General features: G+C 40.3%; 1 protein-coding gene across 4 annotated transcripts in view; it reads right to left on the bottom strand.

Moving 5' to 3' along the window:
- KIF13B (kinesin family member 13B) overlaps positions 1-20,319 on the bottom strand; it is a 190,946-nt gene that overhangs the window by 54,115 nt on the left and 116,512 nt on the right. For all 4 annotated transcript variants that reach the window (XM_057547830.1, XM_057547831.1, XM_057547832.1 and 1 more), the window contains exons 22-32: positions 18,199-18,369; positions 16,776-16,933; positions 15,302-15,434; positions 10,800-10,946; positions 10,145-10,174; positions 8,646-8,745; positions 7,929-8,055; positions 7,108-7,163; positions 5,402-5,526; positions 3,967-4,143; positions 1,416-1,508 (exon numbers count right to left, since the gene is read on the bottom strand). In XM_057547830.1, coding sequence (XP_057403813.1) covers positions 1,416-1,508; positions 3,967-4,143; positions 5,402-5,526; positions 7,108-7,163; positions 7,929-8,055; positions 8,646-8,745; positions 10,145-10,174; positions 10,800-10,946; positions 15,302-15,434; positions 16,776-16,933; positions 18,199-18,369 — 1,317 coding nt within the window. The remainder of the gene's footprint in view (positions 1-1,415; positions 1,509-3,966; positions 4,144-5,401; positions 5,527-7,107; positions 7,164-7,928; positions 8,056-8,645; positions 8,746-10,144; positions 10,175-10,799; positions 10,947-15,301; positions 15,435-16,775; positions 16,934-18,198; positions 18,370-20,319) is intronic.

The raw sequence follows: 20,319 nt of genomic DNA, 5'->3' as shown, positions 1-20,319 counted from the left end.
AAAGATGATGGGAGAAAAGGAAAAACTGAAGATAGTTCACTGCAAGTGTCACTGTTTCTCAACTGCATTCAAACCGTTTTATAGAGTTAAGATCTGAAACAACTGGAAAAAAGAGAAAAACACTCAGATACAGAGAATAAACAGTAAATCTCTAGCCCCACATATAAGTATACAAAGAGTAATATATTCCAGATCCAAGATTTTGCAGCTTGTCTAACTCGAAAAGGGGCTCAATTTTTAAATGGTCAGCAGGCTCCAAATTAAATAAACAGTTAATATGTGCTATGTAAGCCTAATACTTTGAAGGTCCAGGAAAGAATTAGTCACTACTTGACATTATATGAGAGGAAAAGTGTTCTGTGATATAAGAACTCTAAAACAAAGCCTAAGTACTGTGCAATCTTTTCACTCTTCCAAAACCTGATCTGTCTTAAAATATATATTGTCCATCTATTGTTCAAATAATCAACAGAATCAATCAACAAGCACTGGGCCCTTGAATCAAGAGAATGAAGGCACCATGGATGGTGTGCTTAGGAGGGAGTGCTCGCCCCAGGGTCCCATTCCCATTTTCCACCCCCAAGGGCAGCACAGCCTGGACCTCCCCACTCACTCCCCGATTCTGGGTAGTCAATGTGGCAGAAGGAACCACTCTTGTCTTTTTCGTCAGGTCCTTTTCTTAGACCCCTCACTTCTCCTACTCTTGTAAGGAAGGCCTCGTTACTAGCTATGCCAATAACCAAGTGAATAAATCTGTCTAAATCAGGAATTAAGTACTAGGAAGCATATATAAACTACATCCTCTAGCAAGCTCCTGTCAGGGGTATTTTCAGCCCTGTTTGATTCCTGTGCATATCTGAATTAGCTCAGAAAGAGAAATAATAACAGTAACTATAATAATAATAGAAATTACAATTTATTGTTTAGCATGTACACAACAATTTGTGTATATTGTCTCATTTAATCCTTAAAAACAACCCTGTACAGAAGGTATCACTAACCCAATTTGATAAATGAAAAAATTTAGGCTCAAAGTAACTTACCCAAGTTCACGTCACTAAGAGGTGACAGAAACAAGATTTCTGTTTCATTCCAAAATGAAACCCTGAAACTCTATGTTATGCTGTGTTGCCTTCCTTCAAGGGTTATACCCTCTTCTGTGGGTAAAAAGGTGTTGATTTGCTTTTCAAAAGATTCTTCTTTAACAAAATACTAAAACCAAAACCTTTAAAGCCACACAAGTACATTTTACTCTGAATCAAGTTAAGATTAGGAAATTCCTCTACAAATCTATAGCATTTTCCTAAATATACATTTTCATTTAACACACATTTCTTGGGTAGGTGACTTTTCAGGGAGTTAGCTCTTTCTACATGTTTATTTTTAGTAAATTCAAATTTCATATGATCCTTCACCTCTGGAATATTGGAGACAATTTCAAAGGTCACTCCACAGCCTGGAATAGAACTTCGATGTGACATCTTTTTTAGGAGACTCTGAGCAAAACCCTAGAGAAAAACAAAATAGAAGATATAGTTTCCCACCTCAAAAACTGAGTTTTCATTAACAAAGAGACAGCATAAACGACACCACATTCACTCTAACCAAAAACGAAAAGAACATACTTCCAATATAAGTCAGAACCCAAATCACTACATGTAAGTTCCTCAACTTTGTCTTAGTGCCCCAAACCAATTTATATGATGCCTGCCACGTGACAGGTCGCATACCGAATATACGAAAAGTACAAACCCTGAACTCTGGAAACACACTAGGCAGCTGGTTCAACTCAGTCAATAAGACTGTTGACTTCTACAAGATCAAATGACCTTCTAACGAAGATGTAAGGAAGGGCTGGTGACCCTTATCCTTTTTTTTTTTTTTTTTTTCTTTCCAGCACGACGGACATCTTGCACTATGAATATTGACAAGTTCAGGCATTAATTCTTGACCAAAGCAGGATCGTTATGAAGAATGGTTTAAGAGTGCATGGTCATTGTTTATGCTGACTGCGCTCTTTGCACGGTTAAGAATTGAACTGTTGAATTAATGCATAGATGACTCATTTGAAGACGCTGCTAAGACCGAACATCCTGTAGAGGTTGAAGAGCGCAGGGATGAGGGCAGAATATAATTGGTGAATAAAGAGAAGAGGAAGAGAGAATATTAAACTGACACTGAACCTTTTTCCCTCATGCAAAAGCCAAGTAGGAAATAGGTAAAAACCCCCAAACAGAATAGGAAAAAAGCTGTTTGGTCTCAGAAGTACATACTTTCACAAACTTAATAATAATTCAGTGATCTTTAGTTAACTTTTTAAAAGATTTTAGCCTCTTAGAATGCAAGAGCCTCTTAGAATGCATTTATTTCATCCCTTCACTCTTGACTCCAGCCTTACAAGGTGGTGCAATGGTTAGGAATCCGCTTACCAATGCAGGGGACATGATTTGAGCCCTGGTCCGGGAAGATCCCACATGCTGTGGAGCAAAGAAGCCCGTGCGCCACAACTACTGAGCCTGCACTCTAGAGCCCGCAAGCCACAACTACTGAGCCCACGTGCCACAACTACTGAAGCCCGTGAGCCTAGAGCCCATGCTCCGCAACAAGAGAAGCCACCGCAATGAGAAGCCCACGCACGGCAACCAAGAGTAGCCCCCACTCACTGCAACTAGAGAAAGCCTGCATGCAGCAACGAAGACCCAATGCAGCCAAAAATAAATAAATAAAATAAATAAATTTATTAAAAAGACTTCCGAGAAAAGGGAGACCAAGCGAAGAGTGAATGGGAGACACGGCATATACATCTACAGCTACCCCATGACCTGTATGTACTGATGCTGGATCACCAAGCTAAAGAGATGCAATTTTAACAGCATCACTGCCGGTCTTCATTCAAAGATTGATATCAGTGTGACATTTAGAACTAAAGATTAATTTTTAGGGGTGGAGATTACATCCAGGACTCTGTCAACCGTGACTGTACTCTTCTAAATGAAAAGATTTATTTTCATCTGTCTTGGTTTTAGCCAGTGTATTGAGAAGAATCCCTAGAACCAACCTCCCAAATCGTATCATTGCAGAACCAACAGCAGAAACCCTTTATACTCTTATCGAGAAGTCTTCTACTAAACCGGTTCATACGGCACAAGGTCCTTCATAATCTAGCTGCAACTGTGTTGATGGCCACAGCCGTGGCCTCTGCAGCACACCCCGTCACACTCTGCTTCTCACGGTCCCCAAGCTGCCACGCCCTTTCCTTCGTCACCACCTCTGCACGGATATTTCCTCCTCTCGGGGAAACAGCCAGCGACCCCTCTGCCTGCCAACCACCCCTGCCTGCAACGGAGCAGCTCACGTGCCCCCTCCTCTTTGAAGCCTTCCCTGACTGCGCTCTCACCCTCCGAGCTGCACTACCACAGTAGAAGCGAGTCGTCTGCTTACGCACTCATAGGCCAGTGGACACTGGCTCTTTAAGGATGCAGATGATTTCTTATTCATCTTTTTACCCCAAAGCTTGACAGAGTACTCTCTCCACATGCACAATCAGTGAGCCGGCAGAGAGGACTGAAAGAAAAGAAAGGCACGGAAAGCGAAGGGTGAGCAGCACAAGCCACTGCTCATGTGCGGCGAACGCTCTCCTCTTGTAAGACCCAGATGAAAAGTCAGAGACAAAAACAGCGAACTTCGCCTCGACAGGGCCCTATGGCACCCAAAGGAAGGGCTGCGGGCTGTGACTCCGCAGTAACAAAGATTCAGGGTAACAATTCAGGGTCGTCTAGGAGGAAGTCAGGCTGACGGGTTCCAGGACTGAAGCAAGCACGGTTATAGGACAGCAATAGTCACCTGAAAGAGAAAAGCTCAGAGCTTCACAGAGCCTGGGGGGACAGGAGGCCAGAGCAATCCTTCCACAGCCCCGCCCTCGCGTCTGACCCAAAGTCACTTCTTCGACTAGGATCAACGACTCACCTGCCGGCCGTGAACACTGACACAAATGCGCTTGCGTAATACCAACTGCATGTCGGCCGGATGGCTGAGCTGGACCGTCACCCGCACGATGAGAAACACTCGCTCATCCGCAGGTGTGCCTTTACTCAGCTGAGGACAGCTGTGCACTGCGGAGTCCCAGGAGGCTTCCGCTCTCACCTGCAGAGAAGACAGAAGAGTCACCCCCTCCTCCTAACGCACAAACCCCCACAAGGAAACGTCTTGGCTTGGGCTGAAGTGGAACAGGCCAGTCAATGAGTGCAGTTCTGCTAAGGGAACTGCCCTGGGAGACCATGGGAATCCCAGGATGTGGCCTCAGGCACCGACTCGGGGGAGTACAGAGCGGGCTGTTCCTGGCCGGCAGCTAAAATTTATTTATTTTGAAAAATACTCAAACATAAAAGTTGCAAATTTAGTACAATGAACTCCTGTATTTCTTTCAGGTAGATTCACCACCTGTTAACATTTTGCCCTTTTCCCTCTCTCTCACACAAACACACACAGTATTGCTGTTGTTTTTTGGGTTTTTTTTAACTGAACCACTTTAGAGTAAGTTATAGACAGGTAACTCTGCATCCCTAAGTACTTCAGCAAGTATCTTCTAAGAGCAAGGACATCCTGTAACTTAACCATAGGACAATTATCATTTTCAGGAATTTAACATCAATACAATACTACTATATAATACAGAGTCCACATTCAAATGTTTCAACTGTTCTGACCCAGGATCACAAACTGCATTTAGCTGTCCTGTTCTTTTAGTCTACTTTCATCTAGGCTGGTTCCCCAGGCTTTCTTTGACACTCATGGCACTGACTTATTAAAGAAGGGTGCAGGTCCACTGTTTTACAGAACGCACCGCAGTTCAAGTTTTGCATCTTCAGAATACCACTCACTATGTGATGATGTGTCCTTCAAAGTATCACATCGGCTTTCCTTCCTTAATATGTTTTATAATTTTCCTAACATGCTCCAAATTAGAAAATAAGCCCCCAGTGTATACCCATCATTCAGATTCAAATATTATCATGTGGTTTCATCTATTCTTTTCCCCCCTCATTAAGAGGTCTTTCCTAAAGCATTTCGAAGTCAATCCCAAACACTGTGCCACTTTACCTCTATGTACCTCAGGAGCATTTCCCCAGAGAGTAGACCACTGCTGACCTGAACTATGAATTACTAACAAAGATCCTTTACCGGGAAAAGAAGTAAAACAGTGAATGGATGTGATCTGATTGGTCTACTCCTTCTGGAAGTGGTTCCCTTCTTTCTGGAAATCATACTGAAAGGTTTTCATTTATATTTCTTGAGAAACGTAAGCACTGAAGTGATTACCTTGTTGACTGTTTTCAAAGGCTCGTGGAAAGGTTAAAGAAACTACTTTTCATCCAGTCTTCCCGAGCTGTGCTTTATTTACCTCTCCGTCGTGCTGTTTGACAATCTGCAGTTCAAAGAACTCGTCCTCTTCTTCTCCAGTCAGAGTAGCATCCCATCCACCAGCTTCTGGGTCATCAAGATTATCCTGAGAGCTGAAATCATCAGCTAAAAGCAGAGAGGTTCCATTAACTATGGAGATCATTTTAAAGCATAACCCCTACCAGCTAAATTTCAATGTGCTTAGTAGCAGAATTCTCCTGCCTCAAATTTCATTTGCTTTTTGGCTCTGAAATCTTACATCACACAGATGATGAGACCATTAAACAGTTCACAGATCTTAGAGATGGAAAACGCCTCAAGAAATTATCTAAATCCAATCTCCTACCTCCGTGCCTTATTTTACATGGAAGGCAACCGAAGCCAAGAAACCCAAGAGGGGTTGGACCTTACTCCAGGTCAGCCCATAAATGTTAATGATAGGATTAGAACCCCAATTCCCTGTCTTTTAGTGCACTGAAGAAATGAGAGTGAGAGTGATTCGAATCATCTGACAGTTAAGAAACTGAAGGGCTGCCCTGTGGCCCTTTGGTTATTCATTTCCAAGCCTGTCCCTCCCAACTCCCTATGCATCTTCAGCTTGCAAGTAAACGTCGAAAGTATTTCTTCTAGTACATGGGCTTGTGTGGACCAAGAACAGGCATAGGCTGAACAGGGTGCTGTTCCTGTCTTGCAATATCCATACTAATAGGTCTTCTTGAAGCTTATTCTCTTCCACTTTCTAACCCTCCTACACACACACACCCCTCACCTATCTAGGAACCTCAGGTAAGAACAAGACAGAGTCGCCCTCAGTCTCCAAGGCTCAAGAGAACAAGGCAGGATGGAGTGCTGTGGCAGTACATTAAAACCCCGACGGGTGGACGTACGGTGCAAGTGGCTAAGTGTTCTTCTCTGACTCCGTGTGTATGTGAAAAACTCCCACAGGTCCAAGTAAGCCAAGCAGCACAGGACGCTAAATACCTGAGATGCTGTAACGCACTTTCAGGGCAGAAGAAAACCACTGAGGACATCCAAGCTTGTCTATTTAGGATGGTTCATTTTAATACACAGTTCTTCTGCAGATGTCTTTGGAATTTAAATGCTGACTTTCAAACTTATTTTTAGCTCTTTAATCTACCTTTTCATTTTTACTTCCCTCCTCAGACAGAATATATGTAAAATGTAGCCATATCCAAAATATTTTACATGAGGGGGAAAAAAAATGACATTTAAAAAAAAAATAGGCAATGCAGGGATGAATGGTACAAGAACTCACAGATAACGTGAGAAATTCATTAGGTAATGCTAAGAAGACACCAGATAAAAGAAACATGCTACATAAGCATCACTAGTTATTAGTCCTTTCTGGAGAGGAGTCCTCCTGAGAATTAAAGAAGAAAATATCTTAAGTGTGGAAAACATTACGACCATCCTAAATTGATGGGAGAACAAAGCACACAGAGCAGTATGGGTTGTAGAATGAAATGTGAGACCACATCATGATGAGACATACCTATCACTGTTAAAAAAAATACTATCCTTACAGGAAATTCATTCTTTGTCAAGGATTAGAGTCCTTTGGCACACATAAAACAGACCCAAACCTTAGGCTTACAGAATTGCCTAACTGCATACTTTGTTAGAATGTAAGTGTTACTTGGACACTAATTTGTCAGAGCTGCCTTCGGAAGGCACCTCTTAACTTACCATTTAAGTCAAGGAATATAACAGGAATGTGTGTTTCCATCCCAGGAACCGGCGTCCTAGAACATAACGAACAACAGCACCTCAAATAAAGCAGCCTTTCTCAGCGGCATGTGCTTCACGACTCAGCCTTCACACATTCAGAGCAATTACAGGTCAACCAATGATAATTCTGGGTACTGGGTTAGCCATAATTTCACATCAGAGATGCCACAAAGACTTAACTGTCACTGCTGCTTCCTTTCTCTGGTGCTTCCATGTATAATAATCATATGCTTTAGTATCAGAACTTAGTCTTAGAAAACACATATGCCTGTTCATCACTGAAGTTGAAGCTCCCTTGTTTAAACGTGCTTTCTTATAGTTATATACCTAAGGGCCCCATGCGGCTTAATTTACTATGTTTAATTTCTATAAAGTGACAGAGAACATTTGCTGACAGTTCAGTTTAAGCTAGTACCAAAATCAAAAACACCTGGTGACGCGATTTTATTATGACTGAATAGTCTTTTAAGGGAATGACCCAAGTAATTAACATATTAACTGTTTTTTTAAATGCTAAGTGCAATGGTACTAAATATTGATTTAGATTCTCAGAAATCTTAATTACTTGGGCCAAAAACAATATCACTTAATAAAACAGTTTTAGGCCACGGTTGTTCCAACTCATGAAAATAATTTAACACCTCCTCTAATTAAAACACCTTTTTTCCCACACGCTACGGTAAGTCATCCATTAATCAAAGCAGAGGCAACACTCATAGAGAAAGCGGGCAGCTCCGTGAGCACAGAGAACTTCAGAAGACGCAGGGCAGCACCCATACCATTCTGCCGGGGCCCCTGGAATCCCACTGCCGGCCGAGGGGACCATGACCGCGTTCCTCTCCTCAGTCAGAGTCAACCTCATCTCGAGGAGTTGAGCTTCCCGGTCAGCATCGTCCTCTGTTTTATCTAGAACATCAAGAATGAGGATCAAATACAGGTGTCCCGCTTCTTGCCTGCTGTTTACGCTTTGTCCTACGTTATCCACAGGATGTTCCTATATTCCACCTATTGGTTGAGGGGGGTTCACTAGCAACTTATTACTTCCCTAATTCGTGATAAAAAGCTCACGATAAAAAACTAACTATAAGCTAGCGAGGCTGGTGTGCTCTCACAGAGAGGCCGTCTTCAGTTCATGGCAGGCCTACGGTGGAACAGCACAGGAATGATCTCTTCGAGAGGCAGAGGGCTCAAGTGCCTCTGGACCAGAAATCAAGACATGTTAGCATCTTCCTTTAGTTATTTCTGAGGGACACTGTTTACTGCACATACTCTATTTCCTCTTTGTTGGGGGGGAAGGGAGACCTATGCAAAGACATCCTTACAACTGGATAACTGTCCTTTTGAAAGGATGTGACACAAATAAGCGTCATTCCTATGTTCTCGCCATTCCCACTACTGATGTGTTCGTCTACTTTTATTTCATGTAACTGCAAATGGGAATCAGCAACACACTGATTTGCGGGCGGGGGGGCGATATTAGAAGTTGCTTTTCATACCATGTTTACTGACAAGCTTTTGCAGCTGTTGATCTAAGTACTCCTGACGCTTTGTTAACGCATTTAGCCATTTTCTACGTAGTCTCTCTAAATCCCGATCCTAGAAACAAACAAGGGGATTATAGTAAATATAATGTCAAGACACTATATCTGAAACCGATACTCTATCTTACCTTACTCTAATATGCTTCAGAAATGTAAAGTATTATACCCTAACATTTTTATTACCACTACTAGTTGACTCCAACCATTATTCAGAATAGAAACTTTCAGAAATTAAAGCATTACTGTCCTAGAGTAACACCATTTCTGAAAGGGCACTCTGATAATCCAGAACCAGTTTTATTTCTATTGGCTCAAAGGGTAGAACTCCAAGCACTCGTGCAGCTAAGATCTTCTACAAGGTCTCTTCGCTGGATAAAAATCACAAATACTACTCGATAATCCTCAAATTTATATCCCTTAGAACCATCAGAAGAACTCTTCAAATTTCTTAACTACAGCCTTCAACATGTTTCACCAGTATCTACAAATCATGTAAGTGCTTCTCTCCCTAGTTTCTGTGGGGTTTTTGGGGGGGGGGTGGCGGGTGGGACGTTACCAACAGACTAACAACTCTACCGGCCAACACCTGACTGTGCGCCCATCTTACCTCATTTCCTTCTGTAATAAAGTTACGTGACTGGGTAGATCAGTGGAATGCTGAGCATATTGGGGTATCTGGATTTCACTAAGGCACTTAACCAAATAGCTCATGACATTCTTGTGGACAAGAAGGAGAAATGTGCAATGGATCTACTTGGAAGAAATTATAGAAGACTGAAATATCACATCCAAAGAATAGTGATTAATGGAATGACGTCAGCTTGAAAGAAGTCCCTACGGTTGCGCCACAGGACTCTGTATTTAACCCTCAATACTTTTATCAGCGACTTATAGGAAAGCAGACATTTTTATCCAATTAGAATGAAGCCAAACCAGGAGGGTGACTGCGCTGGCTGACATAATCAGGATCCGAAGAGCTCTGACGGTGCTAAACGATGACTAACCAGACTCACAAAATACAATTTATCAGACGTAAACACAATCTTGCAGGAGATTAGGGAAAGAGGGGGAGGGGGACAAAAAACAAAACAAAACCTGTATGACTCCAGGAAGTAGGGAAAGGAGACCTGGCTTAAAGTATGGAAAATACCTAAGGGGCCTGGCTTGACTGAAGCCAAGTCTGCGACAGCTCTTCCAGGGAAAAAGGAGAGAAAAAGTGCAAGGAAGAGGCCCTGAAGAATGGATCTGCAGGGGCCTGGATGGGCAGCTCCAGGTTTGGAAAAGGATAAGAGTCACAAATGATTGTTCCCTTCTCTGTTTTAACTTGAGACAAAGCAATATTTGAATCAAAACTAATTGTGCAGTTACTAAGTAACAGTATGGCGAGGCTCAGGAATGTGTAATTGAGTCCTTTAATCAAGCTTATCTGACGAGGATAACCCGTGCTTCATTACCTGGTAACTGTCCATGTCCTCCTCTTCCTCCTAAGAGAAAAAATACATTATGCAGAGCCGAAACAATCATTTATCCAAGACTCAGACTACGCTAAACAAGTCTGAATCTTTTCCCACACTTTGTATTTTCTAATTTAACGAATACGCTTTTTCATCTCCCTCCCACGCTCACCCTCACTCTTGGTTTTACAGTTTTCAGGGAGTTGGAGTGCAACCTTGAGCTTCTCATAGGAAAGTGAAGAACACTCATTTGACCTTTTCGGGGAGCTAGTACAATACTCTCCCTGCTGGGTTTATAGTCCCACTCCCCAGGGGAAATCAAACACCTGCTGGCAAATAGTCTTTATGAGCCAGCAGGGGGTTTCTGCAGAGGGGTGGGGAGGGCGGTAATCACCGGCAGGCACTGAGGAGCTCCTGGAGGCTGAGACGTGTTAACCCTCAGCTTGCCGTGTACCAGGGAAAACCAACAAGCTGGTGCAGTGGTTCCACGCAAATGCAATACAGTTAAAAAAAAGAAAGAAAAGAAAGAAAGAAAAGCAAAGAAAAAAAGATATCCAAGGAAATAAAATACTGAAAGAATTGTTTGTGGAAGGCAGTTTCCTGACAGGTTGCAAAAGACTCTCTTGTCTGGCTGGGTCTGTCAACAGAGACTTACATGGATGGCTTCATGAGTCTTGGGCGATCTCGGCGCCCTGACTTTTACACATCCAATGCCAACAGACAATATACATTCTTCCATCAGCGGTAAAGTCCCAGATTCCTGCACAGACTTCACTTCCACTTGGACTCGCCGGGACTGCCCCTGTATCACAGACAATTTTGAGAGTTTCTCAAAATCGGTTTCATTCCCAAAAATTTGGTTTAGAGAGACCCCTACAGGCTGATGTTGAGAAAAGCATTTATCTTTAGAGACGTTATCTCACCATATCTTACATGTTTAGTAGTAAATTACAAATTCAAAAACGAATCAGGAACAAATATATGGCTTAGATATTTTTTCCAACCAAAAAAAAAACTTTACAAGAAAACAATCTAACAAAGGAAATGCAAAAGGCTAGACAATATAAAATGTTCCACTTACTAATAAGCAAATTAAAATAAGCATGAAACACCTTTATTTTCACTTACTAAGCTAGCAATTATCTTTTAAAAAGGCAATTTACAATATTGTCCAAAGTTTACAAAAAAGGCAATTACATACACTGTTGGTGGGAATATAAATCGGTAAAGCTTTCTGCAGGGCAATTTGCCTTAAAAAATAAGTATCCCTTGACCCAGCAATTCAACTTTCTAGGAACCTGTTTTAAGTAAATAATCATATATGTACATAAAGAATCTTACAGCAATGTTAATAACAAAAAATTAGAAGCAAATTAAATGTATAATATTGATAACTGCTTAAACTACAGTATATTAATGAAATATTTACATGGTCATTAAAATATTGCTATAGAAAAACATACATGATATATAAGTTAAAGGAGTACAGTGACAGATGTTAACTAGACTTCTTTTACAAAAGCAGATTACCAAAGCCAGTATATGTAGTATGATCCACTTTAAAAAATAAGCAATCAGAATAATAAGAATGATTACACCATCCTGAATTCACTGCTCTCATCCCAAAATAAAATAATTTTAAGCCGAGTTGCAAAATGAAGAATTGATCAGAGAGAAACTGTTCCTTCTTTAAGCATGTTTTCACAATAAACACTATGTGACTTTGAATATTTACAATGAAGTAATTTTTAAAAGAAAATTCCCAGTATCCCCAATCACTGACTTCAAAGTTGGTTTATACATTTTAGGAATGTAAAATAGAATTTGAAAAACAGAATCTGAACATGTAATTCCAAGTCAGTTACCCTTCCCCTCTTCCATTGGATTTTAATTCCCAAGAGCTTTGTATCATCAGGAAAATCAGCTTAGGCAATGATTGATCCTATCAAGCTAGATTTAAAGAGATGGGTTGCAGATGTCTTTGATTTAATATTTTCCAAGGACTATGCATCAGATATTTTGTGCAAAGAGTAACTCAGAAAACATTTTAATTGTCTGAAATAGTTTAGTCATTTCAATTAGCTACCTTTGGTTTTTACTTTGCCTGAGACAGGAAGTGACCTATTCTGAATGTGTGCCCAAGTGTTAAGGGTGAAGTACCTATACTTTGGGGGAGAATACAGGATAAGGAGAGAGAAAAATGGAGGGAAAAGATCCAGGAATGGCTTAATGTTTCACAGAAAAGCTTTGAACAGCTTTATGAATACATAAACTATTAGACTGAACTTCTTGTAACTGCCAATATTTGACCATTTTTTAACTACAAAACTAGCAAATGCATGCAGTTAATCTAATCAGTTCTCCTCTGCTACTTTCCTGTTGGAGAACAATAGGTTCCAATTTTGAAATGTATTGAATTCTAATAAGCCTACCATCCAAGGCCCTCCATGAACTAGCTGCCCCAATCCTCTATAACCTCTTCTGTTACTCTTTCTAGCTCTTCCTACATGTTACTGATACTTTCTACCCAAACTTACCTAATTCCACCCTCTATCTTTATTCCTGACATTTATATATGAAGAACCCGTCCAACATGATTCTTTCACCACCCAGGTCAAGACGCACATCCTTCAAAAAAGCCTTTCCTGATATACCCAAGATATCTTTGAACACTTTTAGTAAAGGTTGCCAGAAGTGTGAAAAACACTTAAATATTCAATTTATACTAAACCACAGAAAATTATCTGGTCTTGCCTTCCGGGAGATGAAGAATTTCTAAGGCATCCAAAGAGGATATATATAGTTTTAACAGATGTTCAGGAAAAGATGTTCTTCACACCCATATGAATCCTATTTTACGTATATATCTCACACTATAATTTAAACTAATTTCCTTTTGCTTTTAGTGCCTTGTCTATACATGAATGGATTTGCTAAAATTCATTTGCTAGGGTCAGAGAACAAGTGCTTATCATTTTCCTCCTCCTAAGACATTCAGAAACTTATTTAAGCAAACTTTCTTTTTCCTTTAACCTTTTCTCATATTTTGCTTTGAATGATTTCAACATTCATTTTCTTGAGCCATTCTAATATTTTACTATTGTTTTAAAGTATGGAAACTATCACAGGCAATAATATTCTACTAAATATTGACTTCATGTAAAGAATAGCAAACAAGAGTATTTCTAAGTCTTACATATAAATTCCATTAAGATACTCTCTCTCATCTTTAATTTGCAGCAGAGATACTACAGATGACATCTGTCTGGGGTTAAGTGACAAGTCCCACACGTGTCTTTGCTGTATTGGTTTCTGGCAGGTATTCACATCTACCTAGCTTCATTTACTTAACGTGTCCTATGTTAAGTAAGATAGAAAAGATATTTGGTCTTTGTCCTCAGTTCCTGGCACAGAGCTCCTAAAACTCTTGGAATTTCCTTAATGATAAAGGTGATAGGTGCATCTTTTAACGATGTGACTTTTTCATTTGGCGACTCTAGGCAGATCCCTAGGTGGCTTCAGGATTGGGGCTGGTCGCCAGGAAGACCAAGCCTTGATCAGAAGGTTGGAACTTTCAGCCCTACCCCAAAAGCTCAGGGAGAGAGAAAAAAGGGGCTGGAGATGGGGTTGATCACCAAAGGCCAATGCTGTCATCCACCACGCCTACGAAATGGAATATCCGTAAAAACCTCCTAACGATGGGGTTAGAGCCTCCTGGCTGGTGAACACATCAGGTGCTGGGAAGGTGGCGTACCCAGAGAGGACACGGAAGCTCCTCACCCTTCCTCCACACCTTACCCCATGCAGCTCTTCCATTTGGCTGTTCCCGAGTTGTATCTTTTACAATAAACTGGTAACAGTAAGTAAGTAAAGGGCTTTCCTGAGTTTTGTGAGTCATTCCAGCAAACTATGAAACCTGAGAGTTGCAGGAACGCTCAACTGTAGCCAAGTCGGACAGAAATGTGGGTGGCCTGGGGCCCTGATACTTGCAGCGGGCGTCTGAAGTGAGGGCACTCCTGGGTAAGTTCGGGCCCTTAAACCTGTGGAGTGTGATGGTCGCTCCGGGTAGTCAGGGTCCAAACTGAATTGAATTACAGGACACCCAGCTGGTGTCTGCAGAGCAGCAGAGAACTGGTGGGCATCAGAGGGAAAAACACTTCTCATCCCCCATGTATCAAGCACTGGGCTCCACATACAGTATTTCTAGTGCTCACAATAACCCTACAAAGTTGGTGTTATCACCCCCTCCACTTTACACCTGAGGAAAGGTTCCGGGAGGCGACTGAACTTGCTCACGGATATACAGCTAGGCCATGGGACAGCCAGAACCAATCCCCAGAATGTTAGACTCTGAAGTGCTTGTTCTCTCTGCCATGTCACATGGCCTCTCCTTGTCTTTATAAATGTTCTAATGCTGCTTGATACGTTTGTTTTATTTCCTACAATTCAATTCTAAGTCACTTTAAAGCTTATCTTTTTCTTTTTTTAAAAAAAATATTTATTTATTTGGTCATGCTGGGTCTTAGTTGCAGCAGGTGGGCTCCTTAGTTGCAGCACGTGGGTTCCTTAGTTGCAGCTTGCTGGCTCCTTAGTTGCGGCATGCGAACTCTCAGCTGCGGCATGCATGTGGGATCTAGTTCCCTTGACCAGGGATCGAACCCGGAACCTCTGTGCACTGGGAGCGCAAGTCTTACCCACTGTGCCACCAGGGGAGTCCCCAAAGCTTATCTTTTTCTTACTTAAACTTCACAGAAGCTGGGTTTGTTTTTGTTTTTGTTTTTTTTACACACACATACACACACACACACACTGTATTTTATTTTTACAAGAGATAAACTGACACCAAGCATTGTAAATGGATGACCACAACAAAAGCAACAATGATTGCAATTACCAAACACGAAACACACTCATACTATGTCATAATATTGACATTCAGCCCAGTAATCCTCCACTGAGAAGCTGGTTTTAAATACTATAAACAGCTTTATTTTTGAAAATGAAAGAAAACACACATGAAGTGAGAGAAAACTTTAATATAACAAATGGTCTTGGCCAATCTAGATTTCATTATCCCTGATGTTTCTGCTAAAAGGAATCCAATATTAACCTTTACGGCACCAAAGAATTCAATGTTAACATTAAAAATTTCATTACCTGCCGGAGTTGGAAGATTCCACCTGTTGGCACGTCCTTTGCAGGAATTACCTCTACAGGGCAGTATTCACCATTCTCATTCTGTTCCAAGATTTGAACCCAGAATTCCACTTTCCTGGTGACTTCGCTCCATCTAGGAAATAGTTGAAGTTCTTGGAAAATCATACATTTCTATTTCAATACAGGCAGCTTAGGATCCTACACATGAGAATTAACAATGAAAATGACCTCCAAACAGAATAACTCAGTAGAATTATCTGTAGTTCAATGAGCAATACACAAATACATACTGGCAAATGTAATTAAAAGCAAAGTTCAACAAACAACATCAGAACTAAAAATGATGCCTTTATTTCATTCAAAAAGGTATGATAATTACAAATCTATTTCAAAGTGGTTATTCAAAAATTTAAACATCGTTATCAGAAGTACAGAAGTAAGTTGCAGTGATTATCTTTTCATACACAAAGGTAGTGCTGTAGGCTTTAGTGACCTGACAAGTATCTCTGCTGAGGTCAATAAGAGAATCAAGAAAAAAAAATCCCCATGTCTAATTTAGTATTTGGTAAAACTTTCTAAATACAAAAAAAGAAGAAAATCTGGTTCTCGTTTATAATTAGATGCAGTACAAATATATGCTCTTTCAGTCTTTTCCTTTTAATTCTTCTGTTTAAAATCCTGGTCAACATGTAAGCCTTCCTCCTTCCATGACTGATGCTACTTGAAAAGAACTTTGACCTAAAGATAGAATAAGTAAGGGGCTTCCCTGGTGGCGCAGTGGTTAAGAGTCCGCCTGCCAATGCAGTAGACACAGGTTCGAGCCCTGGTCCAGAAGGATCCCACATGCTGCGGAGCAACTAAGCCCGTGCACCGCAACTACTGAGCCTGCGCTCTAGAGCCCGCGAGGTACAGCTACTGAGCCTGAGTGCCACAACTACTGAAGCCTGCATGCCGAGCTGGTGCTCCACAACAAAAGAGGCCGCCGCAATGAGAAGCCCGCGCACCGCAATGAGAAGCCCGCGCACCGCAATGAAGAGTAGCCCCCCGCTCACCACAACTAGAGAAAGCCCGCACGCAGTAACGAAGACCCAACACAGCCAAAAATAAATAAATAAATTTATTTAAAAAAAAAAAAAAAGATAAAACAAGTAAACCTGAATTCCAGAGTATATCTTGATCCATTTTCTCTACAGATGATTAATTAGAAGTATTTCATAATGATAAGCAACCTATTCTCCAAAAATTCATTTCACACTTTATTCTTAACTACCTATTTCTTAACTTTTTCCCATCATTCTTCAAAGTTCACTCCTCCAAGGAAGTTTAACTGTGCTGTTAATACCCTGGACAAAACACCATCTCTTACTGGAATACTGGTAATGCTCAGTAAGGGGTAACCTTTATAAATGGCAATATTAATCTCTAGCAATTTTTTAAAATTATAAATGGAATCAGATGGATATCTAAAATTCACCTGTCCCGAAGACTGCGTGTTTTTGCTTGGATAATCCCCAAATCCCACAGGGCTGGGTTTTTCCGAGGATCATTCATCTTATGGCCATAGACTTCAATTGCCAAAGCACCTTCTGAAAGATGCTCGATAAAGTCTTCAGTGATGCCAACAGAAAATTCCTGAAAGGAAGTAAGTACAGAAGAAGAAAACACCTTCTGGTGACCTTACAATCACTTACACCTGACATATCCTCACTTCATTATGGAGAAGAGAAATAGAAAAGAATGTTTTAGCTATAGGACAAAACTGTCATCCAACACCCATAATGAATGCTCAGATGGCCCAAGGTTCTTATTTCTGATTTTTAAAAAACTTTTCACCTTGAAAGTCTATTGTGAAAGACCAGCACTGTATTCTGTTTTGTTAGCAATATTTTGGGAGCTATTTTTGAAAGTATAAATAATTATATTAAGAATGACAACAATGATCTACGTCTTGATATAAAAGTTATTACATCCAGTAAGGCAGCAGTGTGTTGGAAAAACAATTTTTCCCAGTTTTTAGGAAGTTAACTATCTCCAATAATGAAAGAGAAAGGAAATAAATACTGATCATCAGTGCAAATAATCACCTATTTTAAAAACATTCTCCTATCTGTCCATCTTTGTAAGATAGATGTAAAACAGCCTCTTGCAATAATTAGGATTAAGCTCTAAAAAAGTTTATTTTAAAAAGTCATAGAATCTCTCTTTCTCGATTTTTAGCACAACAAAAGTATTTCTGTTTTAAACACATTAGAAAGAGACCTCTCTCTCTTGAAAAGAATAAGACGGCTCAAGCGAGATAAAGTAGAAAAAGAGAGTCTAGAATCTGACAGTCCGGGCTCTGCCAGTTACTAGCCATGGGCAAATGACCTCTGAACTGACTTCTTCAGCTAAAAAAAGCACTGTCATCAAACACAACTGTGGGAAAGAGCAAATGAAAGAATCACAAAGTGCTGAACAGAGCATTAGGGGCTCCACAATGCTAGTTCTTGTCTCTCTCCTATCTTCACTTTCTCTAAAACACTAGTTTCCCAACCTTCCCAGATGACAGTTTCTCCAGTAACTCATACAAAACATGGATTCCTTTTGGAGAAGAGTAGACATGTGTACATATATATAGTCATACAAAAGTTAACTTTTGATGCTGGAGGAGTTACATGCACTGACACTATAGTTTTGCTTTTTCCCCCAGGTTTACAGAGATATAATTGACACATAACGTTGTGTAAGTTTAAGATGTACATACAGTGTGTTGATGACACTTTAGTCTTTGACTCCAACCCCACTCTAAGAAACTGATCCAAGACATAGACTGGTACCAAATTACTCCACAAAACATGGGTTGTTTTTGTTTTGACCTGAGTAATTAAATGCTGACCCGGCCTGGAAAACACACTTACACTGCAGTGATCAAAGACAACCATGCACTGAGGTTCCTTGCTGACAGGAGAGGATGAGGTATCCACCTCGGGTGCAACAATTACTGGCTCCTGTTGATCCCAGAAGTTGTATTTGCAGAATACAAAGTGGGACAGATGCTGTGGCAACCCGGTGGCTTGAAGTATTTTAACCTGAAGGAAAAGGAAGACTGTTTTTAACTCAGAAAGTTCCAAGAAGTACTTTGAGTCAGAGACACAGGCTCTAGTCCTGACTCTGTCACTAACAGTTGGTTTACGTTGACCAAATCTCATTCAACCTGGGCTGTATTTTTGCACCTGTGAAATGTCATATTTAGTGAGAGGTTGACACAAGGTATCAGTAACCTTGACTATATACAAGTGGATATTTTAAAGCACTTACAGGCTGATGAAGAACATTTAAATTCTAGTTTTTTATATCATCATCATCATCTTCGGAAGAAGAAAGTTCTCAAACATCAGCACCATTCAATCATACAAACTCGGCCAACTATGGATACGGCCCAAGGACACAAGATTGTTAAGAATGATGAATGAAGAATGAAAACAGTGTGCATACCAGTAAGCAGTAAATATTCAGAAAAGGGCAAAAAAACACTTATTTGATATTTTAATGTATAAAAAAGAACAAGGTTCTCAATTGGAATGTTACTTGCTACTAGAGCATTTTTGGAAAACTTTAAAAGCATCAGGAATGTATACTCTGAAGATCTGGAGGGGTAAACGGAGGAGAAAAAAGATGGTGACTACTGACCATTCTCTTCAGCAATGTGTGCGATGCCTTCTCCGTGCAGATTCAGGGAGGAGGGCCACATCAAAGGAAATGTGCCCTGGACTGCTGGGGTGTGGGGTTTTGTGATAACTACGTGCGATTACAGAAGTATGTGTTTAATCAGACCCGAACGCCCCCAGAAGAAATGCCTATAATAGATTTTAAAGCAGCCAATAGTCTAAATATTTCTTTAGGCAGGCAGTGTCAGGTTGATTTTTAACTTGGAGTTTTGTGATAAGTTGTGGAGGAAACTAAATCTTAAAATTAACTAAGCTAAATTCTGATTTCATAATCCATGAGGCCACCCTTCATGAGACTACACACTGATCATTTATCACGCTCTTCACCTGGTCGCTTCCTGCATGTTGTATGACGCACTCTAAACCTCCAGTACGTAAAATTAACAAAAACAGATTTGAGTATGTGGCAGAAGTTTACATAGTTTAGCAACCACAAATGTTCTTACTGCTTAACGAAGTACTAATAATGACACAGAAAATCATGCAAAGCAGACGACTATTTTCTTCTATAATGGGTAAGCAACGGATGGGCACTCCTGCTATTATTCACTTTTTCCTGTGATGGCATAGAGTTCGAAACATCTAGATAGCAATTCCCAGGCTATGAAAGACAGATTGACTAACACATTTTATTTGTCCAAACCAAATAGAGTAATTGGTATTTGGCAATTAATTTTTCATTAAATTTTAAAAACCATCCCCTTTTCATTAAGTGTTTAAGATACTTATTACAATCTTTAAGATGAGGCAATGTGGTATTTGGGAAGATGGCAATATTCTGGAGTACAAAGCTCTAAATAAAAATTTCTGCCACTTATTAGCTTCTGTTTTTGAGCAAATTGCTTAAATTCTTAGGCTTAGTTTTTCTCCTATGGAAAACAGGATAGCTACCTAATGATAGATGTGTGAGGCCTAACCATACCAATGAAATACAATGAATGAAATCACTACCAGGCATTACGTGGATGGATGTTCAATACATACTTCTTTGTGACTGAATTCCATCTGAAAGCTAATTTTCTTTCTTAGAAATCAATCTCAATTTTAAGATTAAAATAAATAAGAAAGCAAGGTTTCATATGCTGAACTCTCCCCTATAGGCAACTCCTCAGGAATGAGACTGCAGGAATAAAGAATATCAGGAATAAAGAATATCAGGAATGATATCTAGAACACAGGTTTAAGTTTTTGCCTGCAGAAACCAAAATCACCACCAGGTGTCAGAATACCACAGACTTCAACTTGCCACGGCTCAAGACCTACAGCCCAGAAATGTCAGGAGACACTGATGTTGTTCGTGGTTTTAAAATA

This window comes from Balaenoptera acutorostrata, chromosome 6, assembly GCF_949987535.1.
Source record: "Balaenoptera acutorostrata chromosome 6, mBalAcu1.1, whole genome shotgun sequence".
NCBI lineage: Eukaryota > Metazoa > Chordata > Mammalia > Artiodactyla > Balaenopteridae > Balaenoptera > Balaenoptera acutorostrata.
Note: the sequence above shows the minus strand (reverse complement) of the source record. Positions and strands in the feature narration are given on the sequence as shown.